Source organism: Sorex fumeus, unplaced genomic scaffold (genome assembly GCF_029834395.1).
Source record: "Sorex fumeus unplaced genomic scaffold, SorFum_2.1 ptg000009l, whole genome shotgun sequence".
NCBI lineage: Eukaryota > Metazoa > Chordata > Mammalia > Eulipotyphla > Soricidae > Sorex > Sorex fumeus.
Window position 1 is genome coordinate 28,741,302 of NW_026606066.1, and position 27,911 is coordinate 28,769,212.

The 27,911-nt window shown below is 37.1% G+C and overlaps 1 protein-coding gene across 1 annotated transcript in view; it reads right to left on the bottom strand.

The window, feature by feature from the left end:
• Positions 1-18,929: 18,929 nt before the first annotated feature.
• The window catches only part of LNPK (lunapark, ER junction formation factor), a 68,101-nt gene continuing 59,119 nt past the window's right edge, over positions 18,930-27,911 (bottom strand). Inside the window, exons 11-13 of the mRNA XM_056110140.1 lie at positions 26,875-26,945; positions 25,767-25,937; positions 18,930-20,507 (exon numbers count right to left, since the gene is read on the bottom strand). Coding sequence (XP_055966115.1) covers positions 20,269-20,507; positions 25,767-25,937; positions 26,875-26,945 — 481 coding nt within the window. The 3' untranslated portion in view covers positions 18,930-20,268. The remainder of the gene's footprint in view (positions 20,508-25,766; positions 25,938-26,874; positions 26,946-27,911) is intronic.

Below are 27,911 nucleotides of genomic sequence, written 5' to 3' on the forward strand. Positions count from 1 at the left end.
GGTGAACACAGGAGGATCACAGAGAAAGAGTGTGTAAATGAAGGGAGAGATCAAACAGGAACCTCACCAAAAGTTAAAGAAGTTGACTATAAAAGTCTGGACCTCAAGGAGAGCCCACAGGGATGGGAGCTACCCACAGCAACAATCCACAATCTTCCCTTCCTCACTTTGATAAAAGACATATAGGTACAAGGAAATTCAACACCAAGTGTTCCTCATGCCAGTAAAGCATAATTTAGAAAAATACATTTGCATTTATATTCAGGGCACAATGTCCTGCTAAGAAACCATTCGATAACTATTCATGGAGAACATACCGTTCACCACCACACACTGTTGTAAGTGGAGCATTAAAGGCACCACAGAAGACTATTAGTCCCTAGTGCAAACCCAAACCACAAAGAATTCTGCATTCTTTGCATAAACCAAACCATTTGACATGAGCTCAGAAAAACAAAAAATATTTTATTATGTGCTTTCAGTGACCATCTCACTCAACAGGCTATTTCTTTTTTTTTTTCAAAAGGCTATTTCTATAATAGAGCAAAATAAAAGAATTGAGGGCTTTATTTTTTTAGAAATTCTTAGTATAAGAATAGAGATGTAATTATGCATAGTCTATTTTAATGATCTATTCTTTACTGTGTATGTTGCAAAAGAAACATAACCAATGGTGAAAGTGGAAAAACACAGAGCTCAAAATGGAAAACCAGCTCCAAACTCTTTTTTTGGGAGGGACCTTCCAAAATATGAGCAAGAAGTCCTGTGGTATTCCACAAAATCAGAACAAGTCGAAGAACTGTCTGTAGTGCTAAAAGAATTCATCAAGGCATTATTCGCTTCTTTAGACTATTAAACAAAAATACTACTATATTGGGCTTGGAGCAATAGTACAGTGGGCAGAGCACTTGCCTTGCAACTGACCTGGGTTTGATTCCTTGTGCCATATGATCCCCCAATTTCCACCAGAAGTAATCCCTGAGCACAGAGTCAGGATACAACCTAAGCACCAAGTACAGTGCTAAAACATACTCCTATGGAATGGTTTTTATGAGATCACAGTCACGGTCACAGTCCTCCCGTTGTTCATTGATTTGCTCGAGTGGGCCCAGTAACGTCTCCATCATGAGACTTGTTTTACTGTGTTTGCCATATCGAGTACATCAGGGGTAGCTTGCCAGGTTCTGCTGTGTGGGCGAGATACTCTCAGTAGCTTTCCGGGCTCTCCGAGAGGGGCGGAGGAACCGAACTTGGGTCGGCCATGTTGGCTGTATGCAAGGCAAACGCCCTACCGCAGTGCTATCGCTCTAGCCCTTTTATGAGATCATTTAAAGTATATAAAATAAAGGCAGAAGTGTTGCAGGTAAAAAGCCAACTTTACAATAAAATATTTTGTAGTTTCAATAAAGAACAAAATCATGCAATCTGCTGTGACATGGATAGAACTAGAGGGTATCATGGAAAATGAGGTCAGTCAGAAGGAAATGGATAGACACAGATGGTGTCTCTCATAAGTGAGATTTAAAGACACATAAAAGGGGATCAACAAATGGCCAAAGGCTACAGAACATTATTTAACATTCTTTTTAAACATTCAGTCAATGATGATTTCCCTTATAAGTAACCTGGATATCACAGCAGCCCCCAAGCTGTGATATGCAAGCTATATAATTAGACATTCAAAATTACTACCTCTAAAGTAATTATTTCTACTTACAAATACTATAAATTTACCTCAATTATAAAGTGCAAGATTCATCTCCATTGTTATGGCAAATTTATTAATTTTTAATTTCGTAAAATCAAATATAACTGTGTATTTTGTGATAGGGCTGGAGCGATAGCACAGCAGGTAGGGTGTTTGCCTTGCATGCGGCCAAATCAGATTCAATTCCTCTGCCCCTCTCGGAGAGCTCAACAAGCTACCCAGAATATCCCGCCCACAAGGCAAAGCCTGGCAAGCTACCTGTGACATATTCGATATGCCAAAAACAATAACAAGTCTCACAATGGAGCCATTACTGGTGCCAACTCGAGCAAATCGGCGAACAGTGGGAGGAAAGTGCTACAGTGTTATTTTGTGGTAGAATTGCAAAAACAAGACAATAGTAAACCAACTGAACTAAGAAACAATACTGTAAATCAATAAACTGTATTGTGATTCTTTCTAAATGTTTATCAAAACAAAGATTTAGGAAATTACTTGATCTAGAAAATGACTAAAAATCACTCCTGAGAGGAACTCGGTTGTGAATTTTCTAAACAAATACATTATTAGAAAATCAAAATAATGGTGCTGCGCTGAGTTTAACAAAGCAATTACTTATTAAAAGAAACACTTGATTGATCCCTCTTAATTAAAGGAATTAATGAGTTGTGTACGGTATCTATGTGCCTATAAAGGGGCGGCAGAGAAAATATGTAAATGTGTGAGAGGATTTTTAAATAGCTCTGTAAGCTCCAAACACTTTATTTAATCTCTAGGGGGTGGGGGGAATTGAGAGTTATCTGAGTTTCTCAGATTTCTTCTAAATGTTAAATGCCATTTCATTCTTAAAACATTCCTTTCCTTTCTTTATTTCAAGGTAATAGATGTCTCAGTTTTTACTGCTGGGGTAATCTCTTTTTATCTTCCATTGAAGGAAAGAGGTCTTTCCCAAGACAATAGTCCAAATTTGAAAATAACTGAACTATAAACTTGGATTTAAAAATCTTTCTGTAACATAATGGGTTACAGAACATTATTCTAGACTAAGCATATTTTTACTAAAATAATTAGCACATGGCAAAACTGAACAGCTACATGAAAAAAAATGGGCTCAGATCTCTGCCTAACACCATGTACAAAAGTAAGATCAAAATGGATTAAAGATCTCAACATCAGATTGGAATCCATAAGGTACATTGAAGACAAGATTGGCAAAACCCTCCACGACATTGAAGCAAACAGTATCTTCAAAGATGTCATGTCACTGGCCAACCAAGTGAAAACAGAGACAGACAAATGGGACTATCTTAAACTAAGAAGTTTCTGCACCTCCAAAGAAACAGTGACCAAAATACAAAGACAGTCTACAGAATGGGCAAAAAAGTATAGTCAAAGTGACATCTGCACTTGTTTGTTCATTGCAGCACTGTTTACTATAGCCAGAATCTCGAAAAAGCCTGAGTGTCCGAGAACAGATGACTGGTTAAAGAAACTTTGGTACATTTATACAATGGAGTACTATGTAGCTATTAGAAAAGATGAAGTCATGAAATTTACATACAAGTGGTACTTCATGGAAAGTATCATGCTAAGTGAAGTGAGTCAGAAAGAGAGGGACAGACATAGAAAGATTGCATTCAACTGGGGAACACAAAGTAACAAAATAGGAGACTAACACACAAGAATAAAAATTACCCTTCATATTCAACTTGTAAAATACAAGAGAAGATGGCAGGAAACACAGGAGTAAAAAGGAGAAAACAAAACCTGTATCTCACAGTATGTCAGTAGTTGACAACAGGACCTGTGAGTGGGACTCTAGGAGGCAAACGGAAGCACATCCAGCTCCTGCCTGATGCTTTGTTAACAACTGAGAGAAGTAGGCAGATATTGGTATACAACAGCAACAAACTTCTAAAAATTCATTTTGCATGAGTAGGCACTTCAGGGGTGGGAGGGAGGAATGATATTTAAAAATTGGTAGTGGAGCCATAAAAATATAAAGATTAATATTATTATAATAATATAAAGATTCAGTAAGATACTTTATGATTCCTAACAAAAATACCATCTTATTTTCAAAATTTAACTTCAAACTTTTTTCAAAATTTCACCCAAGTTTGAAAGCAATTATGACTGAAAGCAATTATTATAAAATTGTACACCATCATTCCTGAGATCCCACATTAAACTAGTTCGTTTTTATAATAGTTTTGCTACTTTGCAGCATTTCTTCTTTGTACCTGGCAGAGAGCTTCTGATATAATTCAAAGGATTTCTTAATGCCCAAAGAAAAGGTACTTGTGATTCAATTATTTTTCCAAAAGATTAGAATCATGGTAATAATGCTTTTGATACTGTTCTAGAAGCATTCCTGCTCGATTGATTCAAAGGTCTCCTTTGAAAATTAGATGACTCATCTATGGCCATACCACCCTGAACGCTCCCGATCTCCTCTGAAAATTAAATGATTTACATGTTCTCTTCCTGGGATAATGAACATGCATGCTCACACAATTTACAGATAATTTCCGGGAACCCTCAGACTCCTTAAATTTCTTTGGACCACCTCTATATACCCTAAACAGAGGGATTTACAGAGTAGTAATAAAGAGAGAACTGAAGAGGGATCCGGAGTCTAGGAGGTGTAAGAGAAGTTTCCCATTATTGGCTAAACCTCAATTTTCCCAGTCTTTTAGTAACACCTTTGTGCACAATGCATTTTTTTTCTAAATAATTCTTTTCTAAAGTAAATAAAATCCAGTCTCAAAGAAATATCACTTTTCCCACTAGGTCCTACTGCTAGAAGAGAGGCAGAGTCAAAATGCAAACCTATTTTCGATGCTACACTTACATCCAGTGCAGACTACACTTAGTACTTAGCAAACTTCTGCTCTTTATCCTAGGGCTTCCTGAGGAGAGGTGAATGATTAACACCAAATGCCTCTATGAGACCATGAACACTCCAAGAGTTGAATCCATGTCTTCGATGCCCGGCACATAGAAGACGCCCCTTAAATGAAAAATGGAAGCAAATGCATACAATAACACATTGAGGAAAAATCCCACAGCGACAATCAATGCAGCTGTGTGGTGTCACAGCAGAAAGATTCTTGTCATCAATACTATTCCTTTAGTTGACCACTGGGCACAGATGCCAGTCAATATTTATCTTTAAAAACACATGGTAAAACTGGTTTGTACAGGAAGTGCTCCATCCTTTTGAAAAAATAATCTATACATAAAACAAAGTGGTTTTACAACAACACTGCCTCATATTATCAGATCAGCAATGAACATTTTTTGATAGTGAACTATGATAGCTTTATAAAACCAAACTAGTGTTGAAAATATGAGTATGAGTTAGGACAGTTTCTGAAGATAACTTAAGTTTACAAATTTCGTAACTAAAAATGCTTTTTGTGGTTTTTGTGGTTTTTGCAATCATTGCTCTGAAGATGAAAACTAAAGCACCATCTCAATGTCATAAAGGTAATTGCTGCATTTACTGCTCATGTCATGTTGATGTATGACTATGTATCAAAGGTCATCCTTCTATACTCATACATTATCAAATTTGAAAGCACAATATTTGATTCTGACCAACCTTTAAACTGCCCACAATGTGTGTGAAAAATAGATGGAGTTCTACTTTGGATTTAAAAAAAAAAATGAACCCATGTTTCGGAAGCAGAAGGGTCAAGAAGCCAGTGGAAAGGTTAGATGTCAGCTCTATGTATCTCGCACTGTCTTAGCTTATCAATGAGGTCTAGTGCCATGATCACAAGCTAAAATTGCTGTACTAATGAAGACAAAGGTCTAAAAAATTAGATAGCACGGACCCTCTGACAGAGGGCAGTACCTTGTGGACAATAACACAAAAATAAGGGCATAAATCACTCTTTAGAGACAATAAACCCTATAATGCAGAGATTGAATTGTTTACATGTCTACTGGAGGCATTGTTAAAAATGTGTGTCAACCACTATACCTCTTCTCACTCATCTGGAACACAGCAGCCCCAAATTGTTTATTAGCAGGCCAGTTGTCTGCTTTCCATCTTTCCTCTTCTAACTCCATATGCACAGTACTAGCATCACAGCACATAATAGTCATGCCATTCTGACCGTAAAGCAGTGCTACACAGATATGCCTCCAAAATATTGCTCACAATTGTTTGCTTGGTGTTAACAGAATCTACCATTCTCACCATTGGGTTATGTGTGTCCTTTGTGGGGAGTGAATGTCCCTGGAGAGGGGCAGTGTGTGTGTGTGTGTGTGTGTGTGTGTGTGTGTTAACTCAAGAGAGCAACAACTAAGATATTGCTCATCAGTAATGATAATATTGACTAAAGATAGCCATCTTGTAAAGGTTTAGAAAATACCACTAATTTGATAGTGAAGGAAAGATACTTCTTAATGAGGAGAGACCATACAAACATGCAGAATTAAAATGTGCTAAAAATAATCTATAATATCTACCCAAAACATATTTCAAATCTACCAATTTTTTTCAGCCTGTATTCTATTTAAATTGCAATATTCACAGCATCCTCTTCTGAAAACTCATATATTCTTTGGCTATATACACCCTCAAAAATGAATACCAGTTCATTCTTTTTTGTTCTTGGGGGAAAAAAAGGCTTTCTTAAAGCAAACAATTTTAATAAAATGTGTCAACTCTTGGCAGGTAGGCAAATGTTTTAGAAAACTTGCTGCTGACAGTAAGACACAAGTAGCCTATTTCATTTTTAGCGAGAAATTATGGATATTCTTAGGCAACCTCCACCTACCTCCCTGAAATTCCAGAAATTGAAGTAGTCACATCCACATTCTACCACTGCTGCCATGTAAGCTCATCTACCACCCCTGCTCCAAAACTCATAATTAAATCTTGAAAGAGATCAAGTAGCCACAAAAATTTCTCAGATATACTGCTCTCCAGCTGAGACTTCCTGGGCAATCTCAGGACGAAAGTACCAGCAGCCACACTCACACTCCAGCAGCTCCCACCATAACTACGGCCAGACTCTACTGTCTCAACTGAACTTCCACAGAGATGCCAAACTGCAGAAAATTTCTGGTCCACTGGTTTTTTTGTTTTTGTTTTTCTTACATGCCACCACAATGTAAATTCACTGTCGGGTAAATATTTTGGACTTTCTGGAGGAGAAACATCTCCAAACTCTGTAATATTAACATCCCAGTAGGAGCACACCAGACTGGAAGGGAATGTAACGTAGAAGCCAACTAAGCTCAACTAACAAAAACATTAACAAAGAAGGCTCAACTAGCAACAATGGCCTAGTAAGTCCTCAGACAAGGACTTAATGTCCCAAAGTAAGATACAACAATTTTCACAAATTTTATTTTACTGAATATTTTTATCATTCCATTAGCCATTTAATGGTAACAAGCAATATAAAATAAATTATTTTGGGCATGCTACAGGGGCAGACTTGAGGGGTGGTTGGGAAAATGGAGATAATGTTGGAGATAAGGTCACAATGGTGGTGGGACTGAGGTCAGAATATTGAATGCCTGTAACAAATGCATCATGTACAACTTTCTAAACCATGGTGTTTAAATAAAGTGTGAAAAAACTAAAAATTAAAAATATATGATGAATATCTTATTTGACTATGATTCAAAAATATACCACACTGCTTTTTAATTATACTTTCTATGAATATACACATTTTATTTTAATGTTTTTTTGAGGTAAGTACTCAACCTCCTATGGCCTTAGTCTAAAAACATAAATATTCTTAAATATTTATTGTATGGTTGTATGTTCAGCTATCACTAGTGTCCAAAAAAAAATTAGCAACTTAATCCTGAAAATTTCTACTTTAATGTTAATTATACCATTAAGTTGGACAGAGAAAAATAATAAAAAGAAACATAAAAATAAAAAATAATATCCCATTCCACTGTAAGAAAAACAGAATTAAGGTGTGTTGGGTGGGCAGGAATTTTTAATAATGAGCCTTTATTAAACACCAATTTTGTTATGGACACTTTAGAAGCCTCACCAAAATAATGCATTCATGTGAGTTGGGAAGAGAAGAGCTCCGACACCACAATCCAAGTCCAGCACACTGCCTCTAGGTCATCTCCATCAGTTCACCCATTAGAAATTAAACATGTAAGCCTGGCACTAAGAGTACAGAAAGGAATGACTCCTTCACCAGTTTTCAGTGTGCCCAATCTGTTTCCATATTGTCCCATCTTGAGCTAAACTTCTCACTTTCTATTTCTAATTTCTCTAGAAATTTTAGTTAGAAGTTAATGCACCAAGCACTGGTTGCCGATCAAGTTGCTTAAGTCTACTGCTCTCCACACACACCTAAAGCAGGCATCATACCAGATTTCTATCCTGTTTAAATTTGTGGTATTTTCAGAAAAATGACAAAATGAAAATTAAAAAGCACATCTCATTTTCAGTGTTTAGAATCCAGTGAGGTAAGTAGACAATAACAAAAGACCACGAGTCTACAAAGTAGAAAGAAAAAAGTGAGGTTCTTGCTTAGGACAGTTGTGAAAGATTCCAAATAAAATGGGGTCTTAGAGAAATGAGATTTTCACAAGAATAGCATGATATCAGATCAGAATCAAGCACCTCTCACAAGTATAACATTCATCTGTGGTCAGAGAATAAGAAAGCAGTGAGAGATAATGCTAAAAAAGTGACTCATTCCACAGGATTTCATTACAAGTTACCTAAGGAGTCTGCTATATACTCAAATGAGAATATCCACCCCACCCCCACTGGTGTTATGTAGCTTCAAAGGCAATGAAGATGATGGATCTCTCCCCTCCCCCCCAAAAAAAACCTGAGTCCACTGACATTTGTTAAAATTATAAAAACAAATTTATCTGGTCCTTCATACAACTCAGCAATACAAATTTTGAAATATGCAAAATCACACACTGTAAATTTTACAGAGTCTACAGCAATATTTCCCATTTTTTGTGTACATGCATGTCCCCTGTTCAACAGGTAATTTATATTTTTTTTAATGGGAGAGGCCCACACCTAGCTGTGATCAGGACTTACTTCTGGCTCTGTGCTCAGGGCTCCTCCTGGCAATGCCTTAAGGGACTATATGTGGTGCCAGGGATTAAATCTGGGTCAACTATATTCAAGACAAGTGCCTTAACACCTGTATATCTTTCTAGGTCTCAACAGAAAATTTCTGAAGTATCTTCTCTGTAGCAGACACTAGGAATGTAATGATAAGCAAAAACTAGATCTGACCCTGCCTTCAGAGAATTCATGGTCTAGTGTGAGAGATATTAGAAATTCAGGATGCTATGTGAGAGTTAGACAAGGTTAAGAGCAGAAAGCACAGAAGTAGTAAAATTTGGGTTCTTGCCAAAAAGTATGGGAAGCCAAAAAGAATATTCATGTAATTATTTTAGTTACCATAGAAGAGACATCATACTTAGCAAGAAGGGCAAGTTTTCCATAATCTAAGTACCTGGGGCAATTTAATCCCTGTGTAGCAGGATTCCATCTCCTCCTCAGTCGGTGGTGGTGCACAGCTGGAGGATGTAGGTGAAAATCCCTAAAGCAAAGTGCCTGACCAAAAGTAGCTATTCAAATCTTTTTCTTTGCTCGCTAAAAAGATAGAAATTATATATTACATAAAAATAAATGAGTTTCCCAAGTTTTCCTAAATCAAGCGCTAGGAATCTGTTAAAAGCTGGCTTATTATCACATAATCTTGGAATAAAAATTTAAATTTATGAGGGAATATTTTGGAGAACACTTTTTAATCTTATACAAATGCCTCAAACTTCCATCAACTGTGTTGTCAAAGTGCTGTGTGCATGTGTGTGTGAGTGTGTGTGAGTGTGTGTGTGTGTGTGTGTGTAGGGGGAGTTTTTTTTAATTATAGAAAGAGGCATAAAGCAAAAAAAAATTAGGTTTTTAGAAAAAGCAAATAAGGTAGGATGGGGGGTGGGGAGTGGGGGGGGTGGGAGGGATGCTGGGAGCATTGGAGGTGGAGAATGGGCACCAGTGGAGGGATGGGTACTGAATCATTGTATAACTGAAACCCAAGCATGAAAATTTGTTAGGTCAGCAACTGTACCAGAGTTGGAGTTTCACTAATAAAAAAATTAAAAAAAAAAAAGCAAATAATATAGAACAAGTAGATGGAGTGTTCCTCTTCTAAAGTCCATGAGCAGTATAAATTTAACCACATGTAAATATCATGTTTTTTCCTGGAAGAGAAAGAAAAAAAGTAAATGGAACCTAAATTTCACATAAACTAGTAAAAGGCAATTAAGGGAATACTACTTATCTAGTAAATTTGGAAAAATTTTAAAGGCACCTAAAAATAGTATTTAGGTGTAGATTTTTGCTGAAGAGGTAAGAAATTAAGACAGATCCTCTAGAGATTACTATAATTTAATATCCTTATATCTTACTCTTGTTTATAGTCTATCAAATGGACCTATTTATATATTTTTGTTTAAATTCAGAGGATATATTAACTTGATGGTTAATGTATTTTGAGCTTTAATTTTTGAAACAAGTTATATTAAACTAAGGTTTAGAAGCTCATCAATTCAAAACTACCTCTATCTTGGTTGAACTTAACATAAATACTTGAATTATTTTTAATAGCTCTTATTTCAGAAACTATATCTAAATTTTTGATGAATTGAAGTTATACAAGATAACTTACGTTTTCTTCCACATTCCAAAGCAGTTGTTCCCATTATTTCAAACTAGCTATTCATAATTTATAAATTATCCCCATTCAACTGATATACTAATTGGAGCGATAGCACAGCAGGTAGGGCATTTGCCTTGCACGTGGCCTACCCGGGTTCAATTCCTCCGCTCCTCTCAGAGAGCCCAGCAAGCTACCTAGAGTATCTTGCCCACACAGCAAAGCCTGACAAGCTACCTGTGACAATATGCCAAAAACAGTAACAAGTCTCACAATGGAGACGTTACTGGTGCCTGCTCAAGCAAATAGATAAACAATGGGAGGACAGTACTACAAGTGCTACAACTGATTTACACACAACTGATTTACACACAATTCCAAAACAATATACATATATTTTTTTCAAAATATATATTTTAAATCTAAGGCTACGAAAGGGTTTTTAAGTTGTTGCTCAGTTGAAAACAGAACTAAACATGTTATATTTTCAGATAATAAGACACTGTAATATCAATATTGACAGAAAGAGTAAAACTGTCGGTTCAATTGTCAAAATGGCAATACTACCAAAAGCATTGTATAAATTCAATGCAATCCCTATAAGGATACCCATGACATTCTTCAAAGAAATGGAGCAAACACTCCTGAAATTTATATGGAACAATAAGCCCCCACGAATAGCTAAAGCAATTCTTGGGAAAAAGAAAATGGGTGGAATCAACCTCCCGAACTTCAAACTGTACTACAAAGCAGTAATAATTAAAACAGCATGGTACTGGAACAAAGGCAGAACTGCAGACCAATGGAACAGGGTTGAATACACTGACATCTCTCCTCAATCATATGCTCATCTAATCTTTGATAAAGGTGCAAGTAATGTGAAGTGGAGTAAGGAAAGCCTCTTTAATAAATTGTGTTGGCATCACTGGACGGCTACATGCAAAAAAATAGGCTCAGAACTCTGCCTAACACCATGTACAAAAGTAAGATCAAAATGGATTAAAGACCTCAACATCAGACCAGAAACCATAAGGTACATTGAAGATAAAGTTGGCAAAACCCTCCATGACATTGAAGCTAATGGTATCTTCAAAGATGCCACGCCACTGGCCGAGCAAGTGAAAACAGAGATAGATAAATGGGACTATCTTAAACTAAGAAGCTTCTGCACCTCCAAAGAAACAGTGACCAAAATACAAAGACAGTCTACAGAATGGGAAAGGATATTCACCGAATACACATCTGACAAGGGGTTGATATCCAGGATATACAAAATACTGGTTAAACTCCACAAGAAGAAAACATCCAACCCCATCCAAAAATGGGGCAATGAAATGAACAGAAACTTTCTCAAAGAAGAAATCCAAATGGCAAAAAAGCACATGAGAAAATGCTCTACATCATTAATCATCAGGGAGATGCAGATCAAAACCACAATGAGATACCATCTCACACCTCAGAGACTAGCCCACATTCAAAAGAACAAAAGCAACCGATGCTGGCGTGGATGTGGCGAGAAAGGGACACTCCTTCACTGTTGGTGGGAATGTCCACTGGTTCAGCCCTTCTGGAAAACCATATGGACGATTCTCAAAAAATTAGAAATTGAGCTCCCATTTGACCCAGCAATACCACTCCTGGGAATATATCCCAGAGAGGCAAAAATGTATAGTCGAAGTGACATCTGCACTTGTTTGTTCATTGCAGCACTCTTTACAATAGCCAGAAACTGGAAGAAACCTGAGTGCCCAAGAACAGATGACTGGTTAAAGAAACTTTGGTACATCTACACAATGGAGTACTATGTAGCTCTTAGAAAAGATGAAGTCATGAAATTTACATACAAGTGGTACAATATGGAAAGTATCATGCTAAGCGAAATGAGTCAGAAAGAGAGGGATACACATAGAAAGATTGCATTCATCTGGGGGATATAAAGTAACAAAGTATGAGATTAATACCCAAGAATAGCTGAGATCAGCACCAGGAGGATTACTCCATAACTTAGAGGCCAGCCGGGTATCCTAGAGGAAAGGGCAGTTCAGATAGAGAAGGGAGCACCAAATAAAGGATGTTTGGAGGATCCTCCCAGGAGGGGAGATGCATGTAGAAAGTAGACTATGGACTGAACATGTTTGCCACTCAATGCCTCTTTTGCAGACCACAACACCCAAAAGGAGAGAGAGAACACAGGGGATTGCCCTGCCACAGAGACAGGGGGGGTGGGGGGATGGGGGTGGGAGGGATATTATCCATGGTGGTGGAAAATGGGCACTGGTGGAGGGATGGGTATCTGATCATTGTATAATTGAAACCAAAGCACAAAAAATTGTAAATCTACAACTTTAAAAAAAAATAAAATACAATAAAGGGAAAAAAAATTGTAAAGGCAAATGAAGGTGAATAAAAAAAAAACTGTCGGTTCAATATAAAGCAACCTGCATTAAGAGTTGAAATCTGGGTTGTGAGGCTCAGTTGCTAGTCATCCATATATCCTTGTATAACTCATTTGGCTTTTCTGACACTCTGCATACAACACTTAATGGAAATCATTACAAGTCTCCTGTGTCTCCCTGCCCATGCTCTCCTATTGAGGGAGTGAATGAGGGAGGAGAGCAAGCAACTAGGAGAAACAAGTGCAGTAGAAGAAAGTCTTCAGCACTTTGTTGATGATGGAGGTGCAGTACATTATGCACCAAAAGCATAAATGTAAAAACTATTGCAACCCTATTACCTCAGTAATAAAAACTTAAAAATTTTTAATAATTTTTAAAATTTATTTTTACTAAAAATAAACATAGGTCCCAGTGCAGAGAACACAGAGCAAGTAGGCACAACTAGGACCAGGGATACGAGTAAAGATGGTGTTGTGAGATGATGAAGGCCTAAATGAGAAGGCCTTAATTAAGTACAAGATAGTGGAGTCATTTGCCTTTGTTGAAATCCCAACTTTTTAATTTAGCAATAGGACTTACTCTACACCTCAGTTTTCTCTTCTGTAACCTAAATATAAAAATCTTCATACAAGAGCCAGACAGGACAGGAGTCAAGGCATCTGCTTGAATCCAGCTAACCTAGGGTCAACCTCCAGCACTGCGTATGATCCCCAAGTAACAGCAGAAGAGATCACTGAGCAGAGTCAGAAGTAAGCAGTAAGTACTGGAGGGTATAGAACAAAAACAAAACAATCTTCATACAGTTGTTGCCAATAACAATACACATGTAACATTTACATTTCCTGTCATGGAGTAAGAATTCAAAATGTCTGCTATAATTAATGTAATAATAATGGAACTGTGAAATGAGACTATAACTGAAAAAATGTCTAGGAGATGGACAGGTAAGATACAGGATTAAAAGAGCTAAGTGGGCAGACTAGTTTCTGGCTCAAATAGTATTACTCGATGATAAACAGAAAGGTTGAATGTTTTTGAAGATTCTGAAAAAGAAAATGATATTCATTTTTTAATACACTGATTTATAAGTAAACAAGTAAACAGATCAAGGCTGGAGATCTGAGCAGCTGAAAGACAGATGGCAATTAAATTCACAAGGGTTGATGAGAGCTTCTAGAGAGAGTATCAGCATAAAGAGAAACTGACTCCAAGAAGAACCTAAGGAACACAAAGGTTGCAGGGAAGGGAAACCTGCAAAGGAACTAAGAATAGGATCAGAGAAAGGAAAAATTAAAGTGGGGTAACTCTAAAGTGAAAAGAAAAATTAAGTATTTCAAAAGCAAGGTGGTGCTCAACAATATCAACACCATCAATGAAAATATGGGCTAAGTTTGCACTGGATTTACCAACAAATTATTTATTCATATATTAAATGTCAAGCATGGTTCTAGGTTCTGGATATATAAATTACACAATAATGAGCCTTGCATAAACTCTACTGTGAAGACAGTAGACTCATGAACAAATAATTACCTATTGGGCTCAGGACTGGTAGTAGAGATAGAATGACATGATGGAGAGTAAAAGACGAGAGTCCAGTTTTCTTTTTTTTTTTTTTTTTCAGTTTTTCATTTTTTTTTTTCATTTTTTTTTTATTTATTTATTGAATCACTGTGGGAAAGGTTACAAAGCTTTCAGGTTTATGTCTCAGTCATGCAAATATCAAACACATTTCCCTTTACCAATACTTATTTTTTACCATGAAGAACCCCAATAAAACCCCACCCCCCACCCCTCCCCGTCCCTGTGAGGCAGATGAATTCTAGTTAACACTCTATCCGCTTTGATTAGATTGTTTCAATAAAAGATTCACCACTATTATTTAGAGTTTACCCCCCCCAAATCAGACATGCTGAAAAAGCATTGTGAAGTGATTTGCTTTCTACAGCTGGGTTCAAGAATTAAATGTTGGTTTTGGATTTCTGCTATTTTACCTATTGACCCTGGAAGTATTTCTACTGAAAGTCAGATAGTTAAGAAATTGGTTTCTGTGTTCTGGAGTCGTGGCCGTGCTGGAGAGCCGCTCGTGGGGGGCAACTGGTGGCCTCGGTAGGGCGTGAAGGGCGGAGCGAAACGCCCCCCTTCCCATGAGGTTTTAGTCGCCCCCACACTCCCGGCTCATACCTGCTGTCCACAAGGCTCCCATGTGGCCGCCATCTTTCTTTCCAGAGAGGAGAGGGCGAATGGGGCAACACCCTTTCCCCTCCGGCAGACTTGATGGGCTGGATCAACGCATAGTCCGTTCACTTTTCTGCTCCAAGCTGCTGGGTTCTGCATTAAGTCCTTGTGCTTCTGGGGCCATGGCCGTGCTGGAGAGCCGCTCGCGGGGGGCGACTTGTGACCTCGGTAGGGCGTGAAGGACGGACCGGAACGCCCCCCGACCCATGAGGTTTTAGTCGCCCCCACTCCCCCGGCTCATACCTGCTGTCCACAAGGCTCCCATGTGGCCGCCATCTTTCTTTCCAGAGAGGAGAGGGCGAATGGGGCAACACCCTTTCCCCTCCGGCAGACTTGATGGCCTGGATCAATGCATAGTCCGTTCACTTTTCTGCTCCAAGCTTCTGGGTTCTGCATTAAGTCCTTGTGCTTCTGGGGCCGTGGCTGTGCTGGAGAGCCGCTCGTGGGGGGCAACTGGTGACCTCGGTAGGGCGTGAAGGACGGACCGGAACGCCCCCCTTCCCATGAGGTTTTAGTCGCCCCCACACCCCCGGCTCATACCTGCTGTACACAAGGCTCCCATGTGGCCGCCATCTTTCTTTCCAGAGGGAGGAGGGCGGAAGGGAGCAACACCCTTTCCCCTCTGGGCAGAAATGGTTGCCTGGATTAACGCATAGTCCTTTCACTTTTCTGCTCCAAGCTGCTGGGTTCTGCATTAAGCCCTTGTGCTTCTGGGGCTGTGGCCGTGCTGGAGAGCCGCTCGTGGGGGGCAACTGGTGACCTCGGTAGGGCGTGAAGGACGGACCAGAACGCCCCCCTTCCCATGAGGTTTTAGTCGCCCCCACACCCCCGGCTCATACCTGCTGTCCACAAGGCTCCCATGTGGCCGCCATCTTTCTTTCCAGAGAGGAGAGGGCGAATGAGAGTCCAGTTTTCAATGGTGAGTTTGAGAGGGCCTCTCTCTGAGGAGAAAATTAGAAAGTTAAAACAAGAAAGGACTTAGCAAGGCAAGGTCCAGAGAGGGAGGCTCCAGAGATGCTAAGTGGAGGGAGGATGAAAAGACATAAGCCAGAATGTTTGCTGCTGGCATAGCAAGAAACATTAGATGACCCACTGTTCAGCATTAGTAAATAGGGAAGTTAGACATCTCTGAATAATAGTAATTAATAGTTAAGCATTTCTTCATACATACTAGTATTAATAAAGATAGACCATTTTTTCACTCTTTCAACCAATAGATTCAGGTTAAGTTTACAGGTTGTTTATTTTAAAATAAACTTTTTAGTAAACTTTTTATGAAGTTTGCTTAATTTCTCTATTTTAAAGGGCACCTGATTATAGCATATTACCTGTTGCATTTACTAATCCACTTTCTAACCCTCTTCAATATTTCTTTTAAATATATTTCTCGGGTTGGAGTGATAGCACAGCGGGTAGGGCGTTTGTCTTGCACATGGCCGACCCAGATTCAATTCCCAGCATCCCATATGGTCCGCAGAGCACTGCCAGAAGTAAATCCTGAGTGCAGAACCAGGAGTAACCCCTGTGCATCTCTGAGTGTGACACAAAAAGCAAAAAAAAAAAAAAAAAAGGGGGTATTTCTCATATCTGCTTTCTTCTATAGTAAATTCTATTTACGATGCTTTTCACTTTTGAGTAATGCACACCATAATATGAATACTTTAAAACAAATTATTCAGGAAGATAATAATATAATGCTTATGGGCCAACAGCACATAAAAAACACACACCAAAACGAATAAGAGGGAAAAAAACCCTACAGTGAGTGGAATAGCCATATATCCAAAACAGACTCAACAAAACTGAAAACATGAGATCTAAGTTGCAACTACTGAAACTATGTAATGTGCCATCAGTTAACAGGTAGAGAAAGGGGGTGGGTGTGGGGGGAGTATGGGAACACTGGTGGAGTGAAACTGACAATGGTGGTGCAATTGGTGTCAAAATATTATATGCCTAAAACTTAACTATCAATTACTTTGTAAATCAGTTCTTTAAAAAAGAATGAGACACAAAATTTTTTTTAAACTTCTTTAAAAACCCAACAGAACACAGATAAAAAAGATTATATTCCAGATTTGTTTCCTATTTCCTATATGATCTATATACTTTTATAGATAGAAAAAAAAGTTGATGCAGAAAACTGGTTTGATTTTGAGTAGCTAAGTTATATGCTCAACAGGATCTGGGAGCAGAGAGCCTCTGCCTGCTTCCCCCAGTGTCCGGTGACCCAGGGGTCTCATCCATAAGTCACACCCTGCTGGCACCAGATAATCTCATTGACACCTCCAGAACTCACTGCTGCTCCTCCTAGACGGGTGTATAAAATGAGGTCCCCATAACCATGCCACCAAACTCCACACCAGGCTGTTTTCCCTCAGGGCGCCCCAGATGGGGGCGGGCAAGAGCCCTCCCCGCCGCAAGGGACCCAGCCCCATCAGTTCACATCCACTACCCAACCGCTCAACCACTGCCATGCTCCAGGCCGCTTTCAGAAAAGCAGCCACGCAACACTTCTTTTTTTTTTTTTTTTATTAGTGAAGCACCATGAGGTACAGTTGTAGATTTACAAATCTTTGTGCTTGGGTTTCGGTCATACAATGATCAAATACCCATCCCTCCACCAGTGCCCATTTTCCACCACCATGGATAATATCCCCCCCCACTCCCACCCTGCCTCTGTGGCAGGGCATTCCCTTTTGTTCTCTCTCTCCTTTTGGGTGTTGTGGTCTGCAAAAGAGGCATTGAGTGGCAAACATGTTCAGTCCATAGTCTACTTTCGACATGCGTCTCCCCTCCTGGGAGGATCCTCCAAACACCCTTTATTTGGTGCTCCCTTCTCTATCTGAACTGCCCTTTCCCCTAGAATATGCGGCTGGCCTCTAAGCTATGGCAACACTTCTTAAGACACTTCCTACCCATTTTCTTACCACACCATGTTTGATGGAGTTCAGACAGTAGGCAACAAATCACAGAGAAGAGAGAGAGAGAGAGAGAGAGAGAGAGAGAGAGAGAGAGAGAGAGAGAGAGAGAGAGAGAGAGAATATATATATATATATATATGCCTCTTGGAGAGCCCGGCAAGCAACCAAGAGTATCCCGCCCACTCAGGCAGAGCCTGGCAAGCTCCCGGTGGTGTATTCGATATGCCAAAACCAGTAACTATAACAGTTCTCATTCCCCTGACCCTGAAAGAGCCTCCAATCCTTGGGAAAGACGAGTAAGGAGAGGCTGCTAAAAATCTCAGGGATGGGGTAAATAGAGACATTACTGGTGCCTGCTCAAGTAAATCGATGAACAATGGGATGATAGTGATACAGTGAAGTTATATGCTTATGTGTTTTAAAACATTTATCTGCAAAAGGAAGATTTATGACCCTTTTCTATTTCAGAAAGATATTAAATATAACGGGAGGGCAGTGACAGTGATTAAATATAAAAAAAATACTACTACTATTTAATATCCATTACCAATCCATGAGCTAGGCGCATTATATAAACTAATTCTAATTACTTCTTTACTTCCCCAAATAGAGAGGAAAAGAGTCTCAAAGAGGTTGATGACTTACTTGCCCAAAATATGAGCATGAGGAGCTAGAGCAATAGCACAGCGGGTAGGGTGTTTGCCTTGCAAGCGGCCATCCCGGGTTCGATTCCCAGCATCCCATATGGTCCCCTGAGCACCGCCAGGGGTAATTCCTGAGTGCAGAATCAGGAGTAACCCCTGTCCTTCACCGGGTGTGACCCAAAAAGCAAAATATATATATATATATATATATATATATATATATATATATGAGCACGAATTTGAGGCCAGCTTAAAAATCTCAACAACCATAATGTCTCAAATAATTAACAGGTTGAGTCCCTTAATAAATGTCAGAAGTAAAATGTTGAATCACATTTTAAATAACAAATACTTTATTCAATTTTTAATAAACTGTTTACAGCTTAGAAATATTTGCCACATACATCATTCCTATGCATTCTTCCCTTTGGCATAACTTGATTTCAATTTTTCAAAGAGAGATGAAAAGTCAGAAAAGATAACCTCACTGCATTTAAGACCTAAGAATCACCATCATCAATCCAAATATTTTCCAGTAATCCTTTATACACATTAAATCCAAGGAACTATCAGAATTAAATTCCCTATTCTCACAAAACTTATTTGTCTCTTAAAATTAAAAATTACAAATGGTTTAATATGCTCCTGAATCAGAAAACTCAATCTCTGACCAGAATCCCCCAAAGTAACTATTTTCCTGAATTTGAACAGCAATAAGTCTGAAGAGGAGGATCATAATATGTTCTCAGCATATTCCACTGAGATTCTGATAACATGACTCTCAGCAGAATCTACAGATATACTGTACTGTGAGTTCTTCCTACTAAAATACTCAGATAGCCAAGTCACATCAAAATACTGTTTGCAGAAGTCCAGATAATTAACAAAAAGAAACTGCTGCCATATCAGTTTTATTTTCCTTAACAAAAAACACAGAGCACAAAATTCACTTATTATATATATACATATCATTATTTTACAAATATAAATAATACTAAGAATTCAAGTACAGTCAAGTGCAGAGATGTTTCCTATATGTTAATATGTAAACATAAGCTAATTATATACATCATGTGCCTTTGGCCCAGCTGCAAAATAAACAACATCAAAAAGAAACACTGCACTTGACTGTTTAATTGCATTCTTACTGAGAATTCGTACCAATGCCTATATAGTTACAGTTGTAACTTTCATACCACTTAATGTAAATGCTTAAATAGACAGCCCCCCTCCCTCCAGTCAGTCAACAACTGGCAAATATTTGTAGAGTTTAAATCTATCCATTTTAAATGATGACTTATTAAAAATATTAAATTCCACTCCTCAAAACAAACCCGTTAGAACTTGTTCCTAACTGAAGTTCCTCCTATGTCAAAATGAGTATTATTTACAATTCACATGTAGAAAACAAGAATGATCAGGTTTACATTTCAGAATGAAAAAAAAAATCTAAAAGTTGTCTAGAGTGTGGGTCTCATACATTCAAAAGGACTTTACAGCTATCATTTATCTCTAATCTTATAACATTGACATGTTGAAATTAGGCCATCTAAATTCAAATGACATTAAGCATTTCTTTAGAGGGGGAAAAACAAGAAAGCACCACCTAAAAAGAAGTAACAGACACCACAAAACTATAAATATCCAGTTGAAGGCACGTGGAAGCATTTACTACATTGTCATCAAGGATTCTCCGGTTAGTTCAGAATTAGGATTAGAATCAGTTGTGGGAACTATTGATTTGGCTTCATTCACTGTGGTTTCCTCACTCTTGGTCTCGTCTTGTTTCTCCTCTGGTTCTTCTGTGTCAGATGCTTTGTCAATCACTTGGTCTGTCTGCTCTGAATCTGATATTTTTTCATCTGTCTCATCTGTACTGTTACTGAGAACATCTGGTTCTTCTAAAGATTCTGAAAAGATAAAGAGCCAAACTTTAGGAATATCCAAATAAACTGCTAAATAAGGAAAGAAAAAAGGTAAGTACATGTATTCATGAACTGGGAAATAGTAGACTATTCTAACATCATCCTGAAAATCTTTTAAAATATATACTTAACTCCCCATATTTTACCCTACATGAATTGTTATGAAGGAAAAAATACAATTTGATAGATACAAAGTCACATACTTTTACTAAAACTACTTATTTTTCTAAAAATAAATTACTGAAAATACATTTGAATGTCCAAATATGATTATGTGCTATAAAGCCAATAGTCCAGCATACAAAGCAAATAAATTCTGCCTCCCAGTCCAGAGAAGGAAACTCCCAGTACTATTTTCTTCCCCGTTAAGCCCTATGTATAATGTATGTACCTATGCTATAGACTGTGTGTGTGAGACCCCAAATATATGACAAGTTTCCTTTCCTCCCTTCTTCAAGCCAAACCTTAATGTTATATACCTAGAATGATAGGGACAAAAAGGGAAGTTTTCCCCCGTCTCCACTGCAAGAGGTAAGTAAAGGTTTCAGTCCTTCCTGAAAACTTATTCCCTTCAAATTCTTGAGTTCAATCAAATACCTTAAGAATAAATTTACAGTAATCACAATTTTATTAAATAAAGTTCCTTTAATTCCTTAGTGTTTAAAAAACAGAATGGGAGAGAAAAGATGAGAGGGAAAAGTTATCACCACCCAATTTTCAAGGCAAAGATAAAAATCTAGCTTTGGGGTGTTCAGTTTGATTTACTATAATAAAAAGCAATTAATCTTCTTACTAGAAAAAAATAAGATTAAGCCACCTAAACAGATAATTATTCCTACCTTCATAGTAATATTCTTTGTACTATAAATATTATTTATACTATAAATGCTACTTATTTTAAAAGTATAGAGGAAAGATTAATTTATGTAAGTAAAATGTTCTTCATAAGTTATAGCTTATTTAACTATGATAGACTGGAATCTTATTAAATTGATACTTTGCAAAAATATATATTTGATATGTACAAATATTAATATGGAATTCTTATAAATTGAAGGGTTTGTTTGGTTTTGTGTTTATTTTTTTTTTTGCTTTTTGGGTCACACCTAGCAATGTACAAGGGTTACCCCTGGCTCATGCACTCAGGAATTACTCCTGGTGGTGCTCGGGGGACCATATGGGATGCTGGGAATCAAATCCGGGTCGGCCGCATGCAAGGTAAACACCTACCTGCTGTGCTACTGCTCAAGCCCCCACAAATTTATGGTTTTAACAAATATAAATTATCTAGCATACTTTATCTCAAAATTTTAAAAATATTTTAAAGGAAAAGTATTTCTTTTAGCAGAATTAAAAGAACCTGTTTCCCTCTTTTTATATATAAAATGAAATTAGGGCATTCAAGCCAATGGGGTTTTATTGTATGAAATTTTTATACAACCATAAAATATAGGGAATAATGTTCATAACCACATTCATGTCAAATGTCACAAAATGTTTTTTGTTGTTTTAAACAGGAGGTCAAAGTGAGGTTATCACACCAGCTGAAATCTTTCCCCCAAAAATTCAAGGTAGGAAAGCAATTATTTGAGTTTTGCTGTTCAAATATTCAAATATATGAGGAAAAGCAAAAACTGCAAATGAAACTACTGACAAATAAGTATCATTTTTCCTACAAAGGTAAATAAGTTCTACAGTAGAGAGGTTCAGACATTGCCAACCATTTGTAACTCTATCCTCATAGGAATCTACTCTTTATCCAGAGTACAATTTTAAGATTCATGGTTTTCCATAACTGTCTGGCCACAGAGCAATACTCACTTGCCAAAAACTTTACAATGTTATAATTGAGAAAGCCTTCTGAAACAAACCAAAAAAGCCACATAAAATGAAAAAACAAAAAGCTCAACAATTCAGACTCAACTCACCAATAAAAATGTTTAAGTGAACATAAGTTTACATAATTTATCATTCTCTAACAAAATGTCTTAATCTTGAACTTAAACTATAGCACTATGCAAGTTCAAAGCTAGCCATTTTAAAACTCTGTGATATTAACCACTTACAGAAACAGAGATATTACTAGTCTGGTTCAATTTAACGGGATTTTAAAAGAACCCATTAATACAGAGAAGAGAACTGCATAATGATTTTTTAATGTCTATAATCACAAAATCAAAGAAATATGTTAAACATGTGCTATCATAATTAAAAAATAACATCAAATATGAAACTTGCTGGCCACTATCTTATTTCAGAGAATATATGGGAGCCTGAAAACTAAAACTTGACAATAATTAAAAAGTATTTTTCTTTTTCCAGGTATTTTGCAGAAAGACAATTTTAATAAGAGCAACAACACAAAAAAGGGGTAAATACATATCTCACAGTTACTAATTAAAATTTTTTAATTTAAAATAAAAATTAATAAAAATCATTTTTTTCTTGAAAAGCAGAAAAGTCACATACAATCAACCTAACATATGTGAAAACAAGGAATCTAAGTGCAGGTCACTATTTTGCTGTACCAATTTTGTATGTTTAGATTAAAAAGTTAACCTATAGTGCTAATTTGTCTCTCTATCACTCTTCATCAAAAGATCTGGATACACAATTCAAAAAAGAAAATAAATTCCAGGAATTCAAACGAGCATTTAAAGGGAGAAACTTCTTGTTTCCTTCTTAAATGACAACTTTTCACGATTCCATTTGCTGTTTTAATAAGTGGTCCAAAAAGTTCAAGTCTTATGCTTCATCCTAAATGCAGTATCTTCCAGTAGCAGAACGAAGATAAAATTCAACTTCAATTTTAATTTCAAGGACGTACATCACAAGGGGGAAAAAACTTTCTTGTAGTAATTCTTTACTATTTACAGAAATAAATATTAATCAAAAGAAAAATTACAGTGGAAGAAAATTAATCTCTCCTCTGTAAATTCAGTAATTTACTTACTATAGTTCCTGGTGCTATTAAGGAACTATATAAATACTTTTTAAAAATACAAAAATTTAAGGAGAAAATTCTTTTCATCAGACATCAGTTTTCTATATTGGCATATAAAAATCAGATATATAAATTCTTAATTATATTGGATGTCAATACAAAAAATAGATAACTGAGATGGTATTTTCTTACTATTAATAATTTAATTTATTCTTACTAGAATACCACCAACATTTCAAACAAATGCAGCTTCATCTTTCATCAAAAATATTTCCACAGAATACTTTCATCAAAAATACTTTGTTATTTACTGAAGGATTCTGCTTGCAATTGGTAATTGTGTATTAAACTGTTGATATAGGAGACTTGGAGAAAAGTTTCAGTCTTCCAGAAAGTCACTGTCACTGTCCTCCCGTTGTTCATTGATTTGCTCCAGCGGGCCCCGTAACGTCTCTATTGTGAGACTTGTAGTTACTGAGTTTGGCATATCGTATACGTCACAGAAGTTTGCCAGGCTTTGCTGTGTGGGAGAGATACTCTCAGTAGCTTGCCGGGCTCCCCTAGAGGGGCGGAGGAATCGATCCGGCTCAGTCAGGCTGGCAGCGCGCAAGGCAAATGCCCCACCACTGTGCTATGGCTCCAGCCAGAAAGTCAAATAAGTAAAAGGTGCTCACAGTCCTATTGATGAATCCAAAGTATGAGAAAGTTACTACTCTGGAGATGATCTTAATCAAATAGAATTGCTGCTTCAAGCTCTAACACTACCAAGTTATCAGACCCTTCCTCAAGTTTTGTCTTCATCATTAACATTACCTTATTAGGGCTGAGTTTGAGCTGGTTATACTTCATTCCAGAGATCTCAGAAACAAAATGAGACATCCGGGATATTGCTCCTCCTAGATGAGATGAGAAGGAAAGGTACTGCTGGGTGTTGTTTGCTGTCCATCTCAACCATAGCAGAAGATGTAATGCATGGGACTTCTTTTTCCCAGGATTTTTGTTTTGAGGCTGAGAATGTAGCTCAGCAGACCACTTGCTTTGTGATCAATGGGTTTGATCAATTCCCATCACCAAAAAAAAAAAAAAAAGAAAAAAAAAGTGCTGTTGGCTAATTTTTCTTTTCTTTCATTCCAACTATTTGTTTTCAAATATTCACTTTAGCTTTCACAGCTATGGTTATCAATGGAAAGGACTTGTTTTTCCTCTATGCATCTTCATAGTATGACATTCTTAAATTTTCAGTTCCAAGAAGTAATAAAAAGGTAGATGATTTGCATGTGATAGCATGCAGCTTCAGAGCATGAGAAGCAAAAAACAAAAATATTTTTTATTGATAATTGTGTTTGGAGTTGTTGATTTTAGACAAGGAGAAGACAATTACATTGGTCTAATGTTGGGAAAACCAGTGCCTTGTGACTATTTGTTTCAGATTCATATTGATATGTTAGTAAGCCAAAAGCCAAGTAAACTCAATACACATATTAGGTTCACTCTACAAAGCTAAAAACAAAGATATTCAAGCTTTCATACTAAATTTCAAAAATTGAAAAAAATTGACTCATACAAAAAATTGGCTCGTTCAGCTAATGCACTTTTTCCACTACTCAATACTATTTAAGAGAAATAAAAATATATAAATAATTTCTAAGAGGATGATGGGCTGGAGCCATAGCCCCGCGGGTAGGGCGTTTGCCTTGCATGCAGCTGACCCAGCAGACCCAGGTTTGATTCCTCCACCCCTCTTGGAGAGCCTGGCAAGCAACCGAGAGTATCTCGCCCGCAGCTACCCGTGACATATTCAATATGCCAAAACACAGTAACAACAAGTCTCACAATGGAGACATTACTGGGCCCTCTCAAGCAAATCGATGAACAACGGGAAGACAGTGACAGTGACAGTGAAGAGGATGATAAATTATGTGAACTTCGAATATGGATTATTTTTTCCATTCCAGGCATAACACCCAAATTTTACCTTTATAAGATCTGATTCATTCAAATAAAGTAAAAAAAAAAATGATGCAATGGAAACATAACTCAAATCTCCAACAATTATTACAAGCGGTCTCTCCATAAACAAAGCTCAATGAACTGCTGCTCACTGCTGCTTTACACAAATAAGCTACATCTTTTAAATGACACTTCATACTAGTGACACAAGAGGTTATATATTATCAGAGCAATGGCTAATATATACATGCTGCAAAGCCTGATAACCAATCCATTCTTATCTAAAAGCATAATTATTATTAATAGCATACAGTATAAAGATACAAAACCTTTTAATTAATATAACATACCTTCACCAAATTGGTTCTCTGGTGAAACCACATCTTCTGAGTGCAAGGGACCAACTGAACTTGAGCCTTCAACTGATTGCCTCTTCTCAAAACTAAACTCTGGAAGTCTTGGAGCCTGGGGTCTAGTTTTTCTTGCAGGATTCAAGAAAAAACAGTAGGCGCATCGGAAAGCTGCAAAGAATTTTTAAAAATAAAAACCAGAGAAAAACAAATCAGAGAAAATTTAAGACTTAAAACCAAATAACTTTTAGAAATAGTCAATAAATCTTCAAAAGTTATCTATTGTGAAATTTACGTGTTTTTAATACACCAGTGTTCTAAAGAAGCAAATTTATTACTTTATTTTATTCACCATGATTTCCAGTACTCTTAATGATAGGGTTTCAAACATACAACATTCTAACCCCACACCCCCCACTAGTGTCTGCTTCAGAGGTCCCTTCCAACCACCTCCTGAACCTCCCCTGTTTTGGGTAAGCTCAGTTCTGAGCATGCATTCAAATTTATTAGAGTTACTAATTTTATTAGAATTACTAATTTTGAATAAAAATTAATATATCAGTTAGCTAATATAACAATATTAATAATCATTTAAGTACACTACAGAAATTACATTTCTAGTTGTCAGAATCATAGGTATTTTAACATACATAAACTTATTATTCTTCCCAAGAAACAAAAGTGTTATATTTGAGAATCATTTAGTACAATCATCTAACACAAACATTTAGTACCATAGTTTTTAAGTGATTACAAAAAAGAATCATTTAAGGAGATTTAAAATAAAATCTTATGCCTGAAATGCACTCCAAGTCAATTAAATCAGACTCACTGTAGGTGGATCCTGGGCGTAACTTTTAAAAACATAGTCCTTAACTGATTCTGATGCATTGTCAAGTTTGACAACAACAGGTTATTAAACATAGAGGATGTACACTGTACGAGGAAGAAGCCTAAACTCTCTTCCTTGCTTTTGTGTTTTAGAATAAGGACAATATGCCTGAATATTGTCTATTATACACCACCCCCCAAATAATGACCTTAATGAAAACTGGCATAAAATTAAATATTTATGACTATAGTAGTTAATTCCATTAATAATTCTTACCAATGTACTCAAATTCTTCTTTTAAAGCCATGCCATTATGAGAAAAACACTGCTGGCATATAAGAGCATACCTACACCAAAAAGCAAACAAAAGAATAAACAACAACAAAAAATCACCAGGTATAAACACAGAAAAAGTTCATGAGAAAAGATCCTTGAGCCATCATAATTTATATTTTAACAAAGCTAAATGTCACACAAAATTAGATACTATTGAAAGACTTAAACAATTATTCTTTAGAAATTAAAAATCAAAAATTTCAACAATTTTAAAATTAAATTTAATATGAATTAAAGCAACAGTGAAATGAACATATTCTTACTAAGTTAGAAAAAACTTGGGGTGACTAATCCCAAATTTGTGGTCAAAATAAAAAGATGGAACATCTTGGAGATCCATAACAAATAGTAGTGAAACCTCTATGAGCCACTGAGACAGCTCAAAGGACTAGGGGAGAAAAAGAGACAGAGAGAGAGAGAGAGAGAGAGGGAAAGAGAGAGAGAGAGAGAGAGAGAGAGAAGAGGGAGAAAGAAAAGGGAAGGAGAGGGAGGGAAGGAGGGAGGGAAGGAAAGTGAGAGAGGAGAGAGAGAGAGAGAAAGAGAGAGAGAGAAAGAGACAGAAAAACAGAGAGAGAGAGAAGGAAAGTAACTGCCAGAGAACCCTGAAGGCAGACTGGGTGACGAGGGGTGGCAGGCAGGAAACTGTAGTCATTGGTAGTGGAAAAGGGACACTGGTGGAAGGAGGGGTGTTGGATCATTTTATGACTGAAACCCAAACATGAACAGCTTCATAACTGTATATCTCACAGTGACACAAATTAAAAAATGAAATTTAAAAAATGAAATTAAAAAAACCATATATAAATAAAGGGGGAAAAGGGCTAATGCATAAATTTTGCATGTGGTAGGTTGGAGATTAATTCCCAGTACTGCATGGCCCCTAGAACACCACTGGGTGTGGACCCTAAGCACCATGTCACCCCAGAAAAACAAAATTAAACTTGAGAAGTCTTAAAATAAAGAAACGCATTTAATTC